At 46.3% G+C, this 15,048-nt stretch overlaps 1 protein-coding gene across 2 annotated transcripts; it reads right to left on the bottom strand.

The window, feature by feature from the left end:
- Positions 1–1,666: 1,666 nt before the first annotated feature.
- On the bottom strand, positions 1,667–5,748 carry HTR5A (5-hydroxytryptamine receptor 5A). 2 transcript variants are annotated; one of them, XM_079302873.1, is made up of 3 exons: positions 5,004–5,748; positions 3,956–4,072; positions 1,667–2,140 (listed from the first exon to the last, which is right to left on the bottom strand). In XM_079302873.1, exons 1-3 carry the CDS (start codon positions 5,739–5,741, stop codon positions 2,078–2,080), a joined length of 918 nt encoding a protein of 305 aa, XP_079158999.1. In that variant the 5' UTR covers positions 5,742–5,748; the 3' UTR covers positions 1,667–2,077. The 2 variants fall into 2 exon arrangements, with proteins under 2 accessions (XP_079158999.1, XP_079158998.1); XM_079302872.1 differs by lacking the exon at positions 1,667–2,140 and having other exon boundaries at positions 3,405–4,072.
- Between the last annotated feature and the right edge of the window lie 9,300 nt (positions 5,749–15,048).

Here is a 15,048-nt window from a genome sequence, read left to right as displayed (position 1 = left end):
CTGGAAAGTCACCAGGGGATGAAGTCATGTGTGGCTCACCTCTGGCTGTGTGGGGCTGTCCTGGAGTCACCTGCCTGGCCTGTCTGCACTGAGAAGAGAAACCAGCACCAGGGGTTGAAGGAGGAAGGTGTCATGTAATCCATTCTTTAATGACCTTTCCTTTCTTCCTGAAATAAAAGAAACCCAGAGCAGACTGCCTAGAGAGCTGCTGCTCCTTGAACCTTGCTCAGCATGGTGAGGAGACTCTCAGCAGCAGCTGGAATTCTGGAATTCAGCACATGCTGTCCTCGTTACCCAGCTCCCATACAGATGTTCATTGGGTTGTCAGGGCACTGAGAGGGAGCTAAATTAATTGTAAGTGGGAGCAGGTTAGTTAAATCTATTCTGGAAGTATTATATAGCCATTAAATTGCGTGCAAAACTCAATAATAATGGGTAATAATGTTCTTCCTAGGAATTAAATAGAAGTTCAATTTATAATGCTGCTTGGCATTCAAACCAGAGTGTTCCACCTTCCTGGTACATGATAAACATTTAGTAATTAATCCTCACAAAGCCTCAGTGAGGCAGATCTCTTCACACCACTGATTCTGGGTATAAATGGGAACAAGAAGGTACAAGATGCCTCCTTTGAAGCTGTGGTTGCCTGTGTCTTCAAACATGATTTGCATCTCTGGGAGCCCACTCAGCATCTGTGTTTGAATAATGAGAGGTTTGTAAAAAGCCTCAGAGCCTGGATCAGATGTCCAGGTCTCTTTGTGCCACTTCCCTGTGCTGATCACTGTGGCATGTTTCAGTATGATTCTACAGTGCAACCTCCAGAATAGTGATATTTTCCCTGCCTGGTCATATTACATTGCAGGAATGGTCTTCAGAAGAAAATCCCACTGTGTTAGGTCTCAAGTATGAGCTGCAGGAATTGGCCAGTACAAAAGCTGTTAATTTTGTCAAGATTTGAAAGAGCAAATCTTACCACCAACTGGAAGCTGGCTTTTTTTTTTTTTGTTTGTTTTTTTTCAGAAAATTATTGTATCAGATGTGACCTGTCAAATAAATGGGAGTATAATTTACACCAGGATGGTGGAATGGTCATGACTACAGGCAAATTAGAATTATCTAGTGTCCCTTTAAAATTATCTCCTGTCTCCCTGTCACTGCTTAAGAAACAGAGAGTGTAATGAAAGGGAGCTTCACCCCAGCATCAAACTAAACAAAAGTAAGGAATTTCCCACTGATTTCTGGTTTTTGTCTGCTTACAGTGGACATTAATTTGAGTTTGCAGTTGATTCCACAGCCTGCACAAGGACCCCACACAACAGAGATAAGAGAATCTGCAATACTCATCAAAGAGCAAATAAAAATGGGTGGACACAGCTGGGACAGACATGGTGCTGGGTGTGGAAATGCAGAACTCAGGTCCAACTTCCCAGGTAACCCATGCTTTAAAGTGTTTAAAGTGTCACTCTGGGAGCCTAAGAAGTCTCCTACTTTCAGGTACCACCAAACTTAGCTGAAGCTCTGGCTTGAACAAGGAAGCATTTCTTCCATTTTTTGGCTAAACAATCCTTGGCACAACAAAAAGCAGCAATTCCCAAGTGGAACAACTCAGCATCAGTGATGGACTGTCGAGATAAAGGAACACAGCCTTTGTATACTCAGTAAAAAAAGCAGCTCAAGAGTTTATTACAATTTTTGATACATCAGAGATGTCACTCATAATATTTTAAAATATGAAACGAAGAAAGAAAATGCTCTTTACTAGTTGTAAAGATTGGCCCACGGTTAGGGGGCAGGTCAGAGCCTCTTTCACAGGAGTTAGAAGATTACTCCCACCTCACCCATCATCTGCTTGAATTAATAAACATTAAAACTATGCTTTCACGAGACAAGACATGCCACATAAAAATCTGATTCATTTGAAATCACTGAAAAATTGTCCATTGCTTTCAATAAGGGCAGGGTTTTACCCAATATTTCTAACAGACTTTTATAAGATGGTGTTAGGGAAGATCTCAAGGGCTATTTCTTTTCTTGCCAAAAGGCAGGATCAGCTGTGTCAGTGCTGATGGATGTTAGTCTAACTGGTTGTGAAAGGGCTGCAACACTTTAATAGCACCTTGACCTCTGCTTCCATTTTCACCTGTCCAGAGACAGCAAAAGAAAAAGGGCTTTTAGTGCCAACTCTGCCACGATTTTTGACTGGTTTAAAGGACCAGTGACAATTTTAACATCTGATGTCTCACAACCTACTACAGATAGAAATTAATACTACCCAACCCCAGGGTGCTTTACCATCACTAATTGACATCTTTCCCTTTTATGTTTTCTTGAGATATCTGACATGAAATCAGGTCATTCTGATTTCCATCCTGTATTCCTTCCCACCGTTGTAGTTGTGGTCTGATTTCAGTGGCTGCCCCAGAACCAAGTTAAAAGTAATGCTTTCCTTTATCTGCAGACCTGTCAGTTCTTCAGCAGCACAGTATAAAGTGTGTAACTCTTAATACTAGGAGTGAAATGCCAACTACTGTAATTAAGTTGGCAATGTGGAAAGGAAGGGAGGCAACAGAGCAGTAACAACCATGCAGGATGGAGCCTTAGAGGGGTGGGAAGAGAAGGACAGGTGGGAAATAAATAAGAAAAATAAAAAAGAAATTTAAAAAAAAAGAAATATTTAAGTCTGGTCCTTGCAGAAGCAAAGCTCCATGGTTTGATTATGCTTTCAGAAAGAAATATCACCTGTCATTAACTGCCCTTTGCCTGCAACCCAGTGCTCATGGAAACAAAGTGGGGTTTTTGCTTGGGTTTCAAGTTCTGGATTGCACTCAGAAATAGTAAAACACAGCTCCTCATTGAAAGGCAACTCAAAATACATCCCCTGCATCCCCTGAAACTACAGGAAATCTGCCCACAGCTGCTCAAAATACATTTCTGTTTTACAGTGGGGAAAAAACAGGCACAAAGATTAGCATTTACAGCTGGTATTTCTGAACATAAAGGTCTGAGGCAGATGCTTACATGTAGCAGTCAGGTAATGAGAGGTGAGTTTCCCATGCATTCTCTCTCATTTCAGGGCACATCATGCATTAAGCTTTCACAAAAAGTTGGGGTTTTTGTTTTGTTTTATAAAGTCCTGCTACATAGAATCCAAAAGCAAACAGACACAATTTGCTATTCCCAAAGTATGTGAGAAAAAGCTTGGTCCTTGTAGTCTGTACTTAATCCTTACCAAGGGTTTTATTCCCCAAAAAACACACTTTGCAAGAACAGTCTTTACCAGTTACAAGACAAATCATGTTTTCAGCCAAGCCATAAAATCTGTAATCACCAAACCTCCTGATGTTGTGGGGTCCCAGCCTTGCACATGGGACACAAGTGATTAATGCTGGGAGGTACCAGCCAAACCAATGTTTCTTTGCAGTGGACTCCTCTGCACCTTTGGTGCCACCAAGCAGAGCATCACTGGGGAGGCAGGAGGAACACAGCAGGGCACTGGAGCAAGGATGCCAGGCTGATGGCAGGAGAAGCCCTTACATGCTACTTGCAGGAAAAATAGCAGCTAAAAGGCTGGGATGGAGAGCCTGCCTAGGGACTGGGACTGTTTCTGGGACATATGACCCATGGCGATGCATTTTTAGCATCATCTCAGTGTCTGTGGCTTTGAACTTCCTCAGGAATTTGGTCAGAATTGTTGACATTTAAAATCAGCTTTCTGGGGCAGCAGGAAAGCCTTTTCTGCTCACTGCTGTCTAAAGAATAGGTTCCTGAAGGCATTGTTGTAGTTTTTGTTGAAAGCAGTGTAGATGAGTGGATTAAAAAAGGAATTTGAATAGCCCAGCCATAGAAAAATGCTCTTCCAAATGGGTGGGATGTCACAGGAGCAGAGCGGGTTGATGAGCTCTGTGATGAAGAAGGGGATCCAGCAGAGCACGAAGACCCCGATGAGGATGCCCACCATGAGGGCAGCTTTCCTTTCCTTCTGCTCTCTCCACGTCTCTCCATCTGTCTGGAACGTAACTGTGGCGTGGCGGACAGTGAAGACCATCTGTGGCTGCTGGGCTGCTTCCTTTACCTGCCAAACACAAGCACAGGCTGCACCATAGGTACCCAGCCAGGTGATCCCACCCAGCAGGTACAGAGCCCAGCAGTGGGAGCCCAGGGGAAACACAGACCATCCATGTCACACTCTGACTGAGGGGAAGGAGGCTGTGTGACCTCTTCTGGGTGATGGAGACTATTTTAAGTGAGATTAGAAACTAGAGAGAGTACTGAGGGTACATGGGGTTGCTCACACAGCAGCACAATAAGATTACACCCCCACTTACAATCTGATCAGCAGAACAGGCACACACACACATGCTGTGCACAGAAGTCTGCTTACTTGCTCTAAACTCATTGAGTTTAAGAGTCCTCAGTAGGAGAGGGAAGAAAATTGGCACACATTTGCTTCCTCCCTGCAAGAAATCTTTCCAGTGCAGAGTCACCGTGCCTGGGATGAACTGACACGATGCAGTCATGATTAGGAAAGATTTCCAAGGACATTCTCTGCCTGAGCAAACTCACAGTGTCCCCAAAGACACAGCTGGTTGCCAGGGTATCGTCCCCAGCAGACACAGCAGCCCATCCATCCACTGTCCCCTTGCCTCCCCAGGGGAGGGACAGTGACCCCTTACTCATGCCAGTGAGCAGATTCAGCATTCCATGGGGGGACATCTGTGAGTCACTGCTCACCCACGTGGAGCTCAGGCCTTCAGTATGTCCCAAAGTTGCTTTAGCTGCACCTTGAGTGCTCACAGCTGCAGGCTTGGAAGGAGCCAACAGACTGGGTTTGCAAGCTTTGCAGTCAGCCTTGGAAGCTCCTAGGGATCGGCAGGAATGGATCTACAGGGCTTTGGTGGGTCACTGTTCACTTGCACACTTTTGTTATAAGTTTCCCCCACTTCTACAAAGGCTCGCCTGCTGCCAGGGCTTGCCCCCAGCAAAACACAACTAAGCTGACCTACCTCCAGTGCTTCTGGTGTAATGGGAGTGATGGAGTTGCTCTTGTGAGATCCGATCCGAAACTTGGCAGCCTTGTAGATCTTCCAGTACACAAAGAGCACCACGCAGAGGGGCAGGTAGAAGGCGCCAAAGGTGGAGAAGATGGTGTAGAAAGGCTCCCGGCTGACTTGGCACTCTTCACTGTCCTCTGAGTAAGTCTCTCCCCAGCCAAAGAGCTGCGGGGCCAGGGAGATGAAGGCGGACAGCGCCCAGGTGAGAGCGATCATGACGTTGGAGATGCGGCGCCGGGCGCGCAGCGTGTACTCCAGGTGGCGGGTGATGGACCAGTAGCGGTCCAGGGCGATGGCCGTGACGTTCCAGATGCTGGCCGTGCAGCACAGCACGTCGAAGGAGATCCACACCTGGCACAGCGAGCGGCCCAGCCGCCAGCGCCGCCCCGACAGCTCGTGCACCAGGCTGAGGGGCATGACCAGCGCTGCCACCATCACGTCAGAGACGGCCATGGAGGCCACCAGGTTGTGGGGCACCCGGTGGAAGCTGCGCACGCGGAGGATGGTGGCCAGGACCAGCCCGTTCCACAGGAACGTGGCCACCACCAGCATGGCCAACAGGGTGAGGACCAGCACGCTGAAGACGGAGAGATGGGCCTGGCCGCCCTCGGGGCCGGCGGAGGACCCGCTCCTGTTGCCGCTGTCCGGCGTCGTATCGGCGAGGCAGCTGAGGTTGGGCGGGCGCTCCATGCCGGAGCTGCGGGATGCTCCGGGATGATCGGGGTTGCTCCGGGATGCTCCGGGATGCTCGGGGCTGCTCCGGTCGGCTACAGGATGCTCCGGGATGCTGCGGCAGCGGGAGGCGCTGCGCTGCCCGCTCCAGGAACGGGAACGGGAGCGGGGAAAGCGCCGCCCTAGCGCGGGCACGGGGGGTCCCCGGCCGCCCCGAGCGCCGCCAGGCGCGGGGGGTCCCGGCTGGCGGCCGCCGGGGGCTTCATCCCCGGCTGGAAGAGCCGTGCGTCAGCCGCGGGTGACGGCAGCCCCCGGCCCGCCCCGGCGGCGAGAGGCGGCGGCTCCGCGGGCGCGGGGGGTGCGCGGCGGGAGCGGGCGAGGAGCGGCGGAGCGGGCGGCGCTGGCGGCGGCGGAGCGGCGGGAGCGGGCGGCGGAGCGGCGGGAGCGGGCGGAGGAGCGGCAGCCCCTGCGGAGGAGGCTGGCGGGGCCGGCGCGGGCAGGTGAGTCCCCGCCGAGCGCGGTGCGGGGCGGCAGCGGCCGGGAGGGAGGGAGAGGTGCTGCTTAGTCATGTCCGGGCGCGGGTCGGAACCGGCGCCGGGCCGAGCGGGAGGGCAGAGCCGCTGTTCCTGCCCGGTTCGTGCCGCCCCTGCCCGTCCCCAGTCCGCTGCCCATCCGCTGCGGGAATCAGCCCCGGCTTTGTCTCGGGGGCGTGTTCCGTGCCAGCCGCAGAAAGTTAGCATCCCTGTGAAATTGTCCCTGGGCTCCTCTAAAAATGTGTTAGTGAGGCGCCGCGGGAATTTCCTTGCTCCCAGATAGGCTCCAGTCTGCACCCAGGAAACCTGTTAGTAACCCTGGTTATTCTGTGTAGGGCAATGTGGCAGGGGGTAATTTCGTTGTGAAGTTCTATGCTGGCATTTCCTAACTTGTTAGCAATTGTCGGGCCTTTTAGTAGAAAAAAATCATTCACTTGACTGGTCTTATTAATTGTCTATTTAATAATATTAGCCATTAATGAAATGCTTGAGCATTTCCCTGGTTTTAGCACACTAATTGTGATAAGCAGTGGGATTCTGGGCTTCATAGCAGGAGTTGGACTCTAACCCCACCGAGCAGGATTCCCTGTGCCCCAGCTCCATGCAGGGATGCCAGCCAGCTCCAGCCCACAAGCCTTGGATGAATCCAGGCAGGGCTGCACAGGTGCTGGCACTCTGCTTCTCCAGGGATAACAGGTCCAAAGAGCTCTTGGGTCAGACTTGTGAGGGGAGAAGCTGACAGGCACGAACGTGGGGCTCACAGTTTGCATCTCCTGGGGGAGAAGGGAGGGAGGAAGGGCATCTGTGGTAAGATCAGGTGACAATGGCATGTGCTGGTGAGCTGCAGTTTGAGAGAGTTGGGGAGAGACACAGAGATGTTCAGGGAGTACCCCATGCTCATGGTATATGGAGAGTAAAGCCAAACTGCTGCTTCCTCCTGCCTCTCCTGAATCTCTCTGGAATTTTTAATGAAAACAGCAAGTAACAATAACAAAAGGCAATGAACAAGATGTTTTCCATTGCTGCTGCTTGTTCCTCCGTGCTACCAAGGGAAATGCAAAGCAGCATATCCAAAACAGGTCCGGCACCTTGTTTTGGTGGGACAAGATCTTCCTTGTATGAATTCATTCAGTGCTGTGCTACTCATTCTCAGAACCAGGGATCCTATTGTAGTACTGGAGCAAAGGCAACCTTAGAGACTATATCATTCTTTTGGAAATAAACTGCCATCTTATGGGGGGAGAAATTATTATTTTATCTTTTATACACAGGAATACTGACAGTTTTGGAATGAGTAGGTTTTTTACTTATAACTCAAAGGACAAATGGTGTTTGCAGCCTTTCATAAAGCCTCTTGATTTAAAATTCCTGGTTTGTAAGGTGCAAAACATCCTTGACTGTCATTATATTGATCAAAACACTTAGCAGCTTCAAGGCTGAGAGCTTTTTGTTGCGTGGGTTCTTCCCAGAAAAACCTATGACCCAGAATTAATAGAATCAACCACAAAATATAAAACGTGCTCCTGAAAATAGATTACTATTTTTTGCTTCAGGAACAAATAGACAAAAGTTACATTTAAAGGGAAATGAAAATAAAATTAATTAAATCTAAAGAAGCAAAATTAGATCATATTCTCATGAAAAATCATTGATACTTTCATTACCTTAACTTACTCAACTTTAAAAAATATATATTGGCAGATGTTGGAGCTGGACGGGTCACTTGAGAAGTAAAGGGAAATACAGAATGTAGACAAATATATGTATGTTTATGTGTGTGTCTATATGTATGTACATGGAAATGCAAAGATCTGCACCGGGGATGGAACAGACCTATACAAGAGTACAGGCTGGGGACTGACTGGGAAGACAACCGTATTGAGAGGAGAACCTGATGAGTCTCTTGGACAGGCTCCTGGAGCAGGAGCATCCTGGCCTCTGTGAGCAAGATTGTGTCCAAGGTTTGGAGTTATAATTATTTCCCTCTGTCCAACAAACCTTGGAATTTTCTGTCCAGTTTGGGGCTCCTCACTGGGGGAAGTCCAGCCAGAGGTAATCAAGGTGATGAAGAGACCCGTGCATGGTGTATAAAGACAGGAAGAACTGAATTTATCACTCCTAAAAAGAGAAGTTTAAGGTGAAAATCTTACTGCTGTCCCCAGTTACCTCAGGGGCGGGTGTAGAAAGGGTAAAAGCAAACTCTCCCTAGAGGTGCAGAGTGATTGGATGGGATGCAATGAGTGAGAATCACAACATGAGCTGCTGACTTTGGGGGGTTGTTTGGTGAGGAGCTCAGCATGAGCTGGCAATGTGCACTGGCAGCCCAGAGAGCCACTGTCCTGGGCTGCAGCACAAGCAGCATGACCAGCAGCTGCAGGGAGGGAATCTGCCCCTCTCCAGTTGTGTGGAGCACCTGCAGTGCTGCATCCAGCTCTGGGGGCCCCAGCATAACAAGGACTTGGAGCTGTTGGAGGAGTCCAGGAGGGTCATGAAGATGATCCAGGCACTGGAGCACCTTTGCTGTGAAGACAGGCTGGGAGAGGTAGGGTTGTTCAGCCTAGAGAAGAGAAATCTCTGGGGAGACCACATAGCACCTTGCAGTACCTAAAGGGGCTACAAGAGAGCTGGAGAGGAACGTTTTAAAAGGCATGGAATGATAGAACAAGAGGTGAGAGCATTAGGGTGATGGAAGGTAAGTTTAGATTGGGTTAGGCTAGCATTAAATTGGAAGAATTTCTTTCCTGTGAGGGTGATGAGACGCTGGAACAGGTTGTTCAGAGAAGCTGTGGATGCCCCATCCCTGAAAGTGTTCAAGGACAGGCTGGATGGGGCTTGGTCTAGTGGAAAGTGTCCCTGCCCATGGCAGAGTGGTTGGAACTAGATGATGTCTCAGGTTCCTTTTGCCTAAACCATTCTGTGATTATACATTCCAATTAGAAATTAAGAAATAAATATTCACCTGGAGAGTGGTCTGAAATCAGTTAAAGTGGCTGTGAAATCTCCATCCTTAGTGATGTCCAATATTCAGCTGGACATCACTGTGAATGACCTGATCTGACTTTAAATTTTCCCTTATTCAATGAGAGTTAGACCCAGGGATCTCCAGAGCTCCCTTCCAGCCTGCACCATTCCACAATTCTGATTCTGCATTCTTTGTGTGCATTGGCTGAATGCACCAGATTACAGAGGTGACTAAATACTGTTATTTTTAAGGAGAAAATGCTGTTTACACACATTAATAAGCTCATTCATATTTTCAGAACTGTTGATATTAAATGAGCAGAAGGCTGGGATCTTTAGTGAGTGGACAATGCTTGTGGAATGATCACATCTGTGAAAGTCTCTGAGGAAAAGATCTATGTTACAAAGTCAAGACTATCTCACATCTTTGGTGATGGAGCCAGAGGAATTAAAAGTGACAGGGCTTCTCTGGCTTTAGCAGCATCCCCTCCAGTAAAGACATTAAATAAAACTTGCTACTAAATGCCATTTACTGGAGGTACCTTCCAATTCAAAATATGTATCTGATGGTTGGAGGGTATGAGAGAATTCTCAATGTAATCAGTGCCACTGCCTAGATGCACATCCAAGCATTATCTACTCCTGGGAAAAGGGAGAATGGATTTATATTGTCAGTCTCTATGGAGATCTTTTGAACCTCTGCCCTTATAACTGGCAGAAGAGGGAGAGGAGAAAGCTCAGGAGGAGTTTTTGCTGGGCATGCTCAATGAATCAGTGAGAATTTCAGTCTCCAGGGTAGGTGGAGCTGCTAGGTTATACAAGGATTAAAGGAACACATATTTTTGCTATGTGTATGCACCACTACTGAAAGCTGTGCTCAGTTGCCAGCCAGACTGCTCAGTAAGTGTGCATCCTGTCACAATTTCTAAACCTCAGGTATTCATCATTTGAATTTCATTTAACTTTCAATAAGCCTCAGTCCAGCTTCACACCCCATCCACCTATGCTTTTTGAACACACCTGCAGACCACCCACTCCTCTCCTATTGCAAAATGGTCAAACATGACCACAGTGAAAATGCACAGACTGTGAAGTTGCTCTCACACCATCAGAGCCCATCCTCAGTTCTGATGTCTCTCTAGCCTTCTGAAACCAAGATCATAGAATCAAACAATGGTTTGGGTTGGAAGGGACGTTAAAAGTCATTTAGTTCCAACCAAGGTGATCAAGGTTCAAAGCATCAAAACTCAGACTATAAGCTTGGATCATGATGCTTCATAGCTCATGTAAGCATTTCCACAGCTGGCTGCTCTGGGTACTTCTCTCTCTGGTTTCTGGTGTTGCAGCTGGTTAATAATCACATATTTACTGGAGCTTCTACTTACTTGAGGTTTTCTTACATGCCAGCCAAGGGCCACAGTTAGAGTCAGCCTTTCTCTCTCAGTAACTTGTAATTACTTACTTCAAAGTGGAACAATTCTCTGACTGAGAAGCAGAGATTAATCCTGTTGAGTGTTACCAGGAGACTCAGTAGGATTGTGGGAGTACCTTGGAGCAAGAACAAGGGGGACCTGAGTGCCCCACACCCCCACAGTGTCCCACTGAGTGACCTGTTTACCAAATTGGGTTCTCTTGGTTTGCATGCTTATAAAGAACTTTGAAAAGTCTTTCTGTCTTGGGAAAGAAATTAAAATAATTAGTTGCAATCCTGTTGGCTTTTTATTTGTATGACTGGAAAACTATTCCTCAGGCAGGTCTAATCCAGTGTAGAGCATGTAAGCTTTCCTTTAGGAAGCCAGCAACTGCCATCCCATGAAGCCACTGGCTGCCCTCCCAAAAAAAGTGCACCTCATGGATTGAAATAAGAACAATTTAATAATTGAATCAGTAATAATGATACTACTAATGAAAAAAAAGAGGAAGAGGGGAATGAAATCCAAGAGACACATGAGATGCACAACATAATTGCTCAACACCTGCTGATGGATGCCCAGCCCATCCCTGAGCAGCAATCAGTGCCCTCAGCCCACTCCCTCTGGGTTATGCACTGGTTCTGTGGTGGGGAATATCCCTCTGGCCACTGGGGACAGCTGTCCTGGCCATGCTCCCTCCCAGCTCCTTGTGTTTGATGGCAGAGCATGGGAAGCTGAGAAGTTCTTGACTTAGGGTAAGCACTGCTTAGCAACAACTAAAACATCAGTGTGTTACCAACATTATTCTCATCCAAAATTCAAAACACAGCCCTGTAGCAGCTACTAGAAAGAAAATTATTGTGTCGAGTCAAAAGCAGGACAATGATTTCAGTGACATAACTAAGGTGTTTAATTCTGCAACAGGAGCAAAGCAGAACAAGAACAAAAGCTGTTCAACAGAGCAGCCTCTTGCCTTGCCTAGAGCACGGTCCTCTCTTATGTAAAGTCAGTGGTGTCAGTGCTTGTGTCTTTCCAATTGGCCACAATTCTTTTGGCCTGAAGGCAGGATGGACTCTGGTACCTTGCACTGCTGTGTATGTCTCAGTAAATGGACTGCCAGGAGTGCTTCTCTGTCTTCTGCCCAACATGAATTAACTCCTGCTGGAATTAAACCCTTTGTTCTTGCATAGTGAAAAACATGTTTGTGGTCAGAGGGCCAGCTGGAATGTAACTTAATAAAGTCTGAGGGCAACTCCCACATCATTCACTGCTGCAGTTAAAGTTCCATTCTGGGTAAAGAAATTAAATGTAAATAATTTTATTTCTTCTTTCATACCTTAAGGGGCAACATTAATCATCTGTGTAATTTTAGGGGAGCCAGCAGAGTTATGCTATTGGCTTTTAGTCAAAGGTGCTTTGCAGTGAGCAGTTATGACAGTAATGCAATAACTTGGAGCCTGCCTCGGGGGGCCCTGCCCTCATATGGCATCTGCAGCTTTCATTTATTACTCTGATGGCAGCAAATACTTCACACGTACACACACCAGCACCTGTGATCTCTGTTACCCGTGGTCAGTCCCTGAGAAGTAAGTCTCTCTTGACTCTGGTGGACTTGGTATCACAGGTGACTTACAAACTAGAAAATTATCCATATTTCTGATTTATAAAAAAAGAAAAAAAGTTTAAAAATACCAAAATATATTATGCTTCTGGGAGTACAGGGTATCCTGCAGTTCTGGGAATCATCTAGAATAGCAGGGCCACAGAAAAATAAGAAACTGTGTGTGGGCAGACTAGGTAAATCTAACTTAATATATGAGCTTTGGCAATCAAAGCTGCCAATGCAAGCTGTCAGGACTATGCCAGGGAGACAGATGGCACAATGACAGCAAATGGATGGGTCTCTAAAACTCAATTACCATTTCAGTTCAGACCCTTTTTCCGTATGCCAAGTTGTGGAAGAGGTTTGTTTATCTTGAGCTTTATGCAATGTGACAGATAATTTGCATAGGTGTGAAGCTATAGGGAAGGCTGTTATAGTGTGAGGCTGAACATGAGTTTTTCTGTTGTGTGGTGTTTTCCAGCTTACCTTTCTGCTTCCTTGCAGGTGGCAGGTTTCTGAACCTTTATTTACATAAATCCATCCATAGTCTGGAAATGTTCTTTCGAGCTAAGAGACAAATGTTTTATGATCTGTTTACCACATTAAGAACAGAATCATCTCAGCTGTTTTCTGAGCCAGAAGTTCTTCAACTTTTTCATATACCTACTTCCATCTCTGTTACATTCCCTTTGACTCCTTGTCAATGTGCTTCCATGCCCACTGGGCAACCCACTTCCATTGGCTGGAGCAGTTATTTCCAAACCTCTGGTCCCTTTAACATTCAGGACTAGTTGTGTTATTGTAACTAGTTGGTAATAGGTGCAAAAATTAAACCACTCATGCCATCCTCAAGGGATGTCTTTTCTTCCACTCCAACAGCCTGATTTCCTTATGGGCCTTTGGCTGCTGCCTCCCTCCCTGGAGATCTCTGAACAGCCACATCCTACCTGCCAAAGGAAGCAGTGGCATGGTTGTGCAGCTTTCTCAGCTAGGGTACCACCTGAGTGTCTCAGATTCATATTCACATTGCACTTCCTTCCAGCTGTGGGATCTTTTCTTCCCCCTGATTATTCAGTGTAGCTGGATGTTTCCCTGCCCCAGGTCATGCAGGTCAGCAGAATGGGTCTTAATTTAAGTAAGGTAAATTCCCAGTATTTTTAAGCCATACAACATGGCAGGTCATTAGAGAAAATACAAAAACTGCGTAATTTTGCTTATTTATATTCCATATCTGTGTTACTGTGTGAGTGAGAGGTTCATACAAATAAGAGGAACTATTTACAAGTTAGAAAAAGTCAAATGGTAGGTTGTGACCACACACCTTCTGTCTGCAGCTAAAATGAGTCTGCTCCCATGTCTTTGCAAGAAAGTACTTGGAAGAGAGAGAGTCTCCTGTAGGCTGATAAAGAGCTTGAATCATGGGCATTACAGCAAATTTTCCCAGCTATTTGAACAAAGACAGTTATTTTTAATGGTCCCCAAACATAATTTCTCTCATAGAATTTGATAGTATCATGTCAGAAATACCTTGTTTTGGTCCCTTCTACATAGCAAGCACCTGATCAAGCAGTCTACTTGCTACTGCTATAAAATTTTCTGAACCCATGGGATGGAAGTGGTTGTATAAATGTGTCTAAATGTCTTTCTGTTTTTCACAAGGTTTTTTATTAGTAGCATCATTATTTTTAACAACCAGTATTCACTGCTATAACAGCAAAATGTTGCCAGACCTTTCTTAATTGTCTAGCACTGCATTTTATTAAAAACAGCAGATTTTTTTTTCCAGGCTGCTGATCTGTGAGTCAAAGCTGGCAGTTTGTAGCTCAGAGGTGGTGGCCCAGTGGTGTGTGAGCTGGTGGCTCCTCTAAGCTCATCTAAGTTAATTTTTCCAGCTCTTTTCTGTTTTTTTTCTGCTTTCAGATTTTGACCGAAGTTTTTTTTCTGATTTATCAGGATTTTAATGTAAATTTAGTAAAAAATTTTCCATGTTGACACTATTGAATTATTCAGGGTCTGATATGAACACACTTAATGAGGTATCTCATTAAAGTAATCTGCACAGAAGGTGGCTTACATAATTAAAATCTGAATCTCATTTTGGAAATAAAGAAATCACTGGCTTTTAAAAGGACTCCTCATCTGACCTGATACAACTTCAGAACTTTCTGGGCAGTCTCTCAGTGTCCTTCCTCCTCTCCACATTTCAGCATCTTCACTGTATGCTCCTGTCTCTCCACTCTTCTCTGTTTTCCTGAGCACTAAAGCAGTTAATATAGGTAGTTTTTACTACATCTCCACTAGCAACTGACTTGGCTAGGGTTATAAATGCAAACTGCATAACCACAACCAAGAATTCACTAGAATCAAGCCCCACCAAGATTTTCATGTTTTAAAGCCTCCCATCCAACACTCACACATACAACATCTCCTGTCCCTTGTCTGACTCCCAGCAGTAGTCTGAGTCTTGCAGAGCTGCCCACACAGACATGTGCTTCCCATCCCTTCAGTTTTGGGATCACTCCAGCCAGTCTGGCTGTGAGTGCTCAGTCCTTCTCCTGCCATCATCCTTTCTGCAGTACAGCCACATCTTGGTGGGAGGCAGTAAGTGGAGACCTGGGCTTGACACGTTATGAGGAAGTTGCACAAAGACAAATGGTTTCTCCACATTGCCTGTTCTTCATTTCAAGGAGGTTTTCTGATTTCATGACATCTGTGACTGTAAGGAACCATAAATCCTGACATCCTTGTCCCAGGTAATCCTTCCTGCCCTGTGAGAGGCCTGCCCAATTAAACACCACATTACAGCTTCACATTGA

The sequence above is a fragment of the Erithacus rubecula genome (genome assembly GCF_903797595.1).
Source record: "Erithacus rubecula genome assembly, chromosome: 3".
In the NCBI taxonomy this organism is placed as follows: Eukaryota; Metazoa; Chordata; class Aves; order Passeriformes; family Muscicapidae; genus Erithacus; species Erithacus rubecula.
The sequence above is the reverse complement of the archived record's forward strand: the minus strand, read 5'-3'. Positions and strand labels throughout refer to the sequence as shown.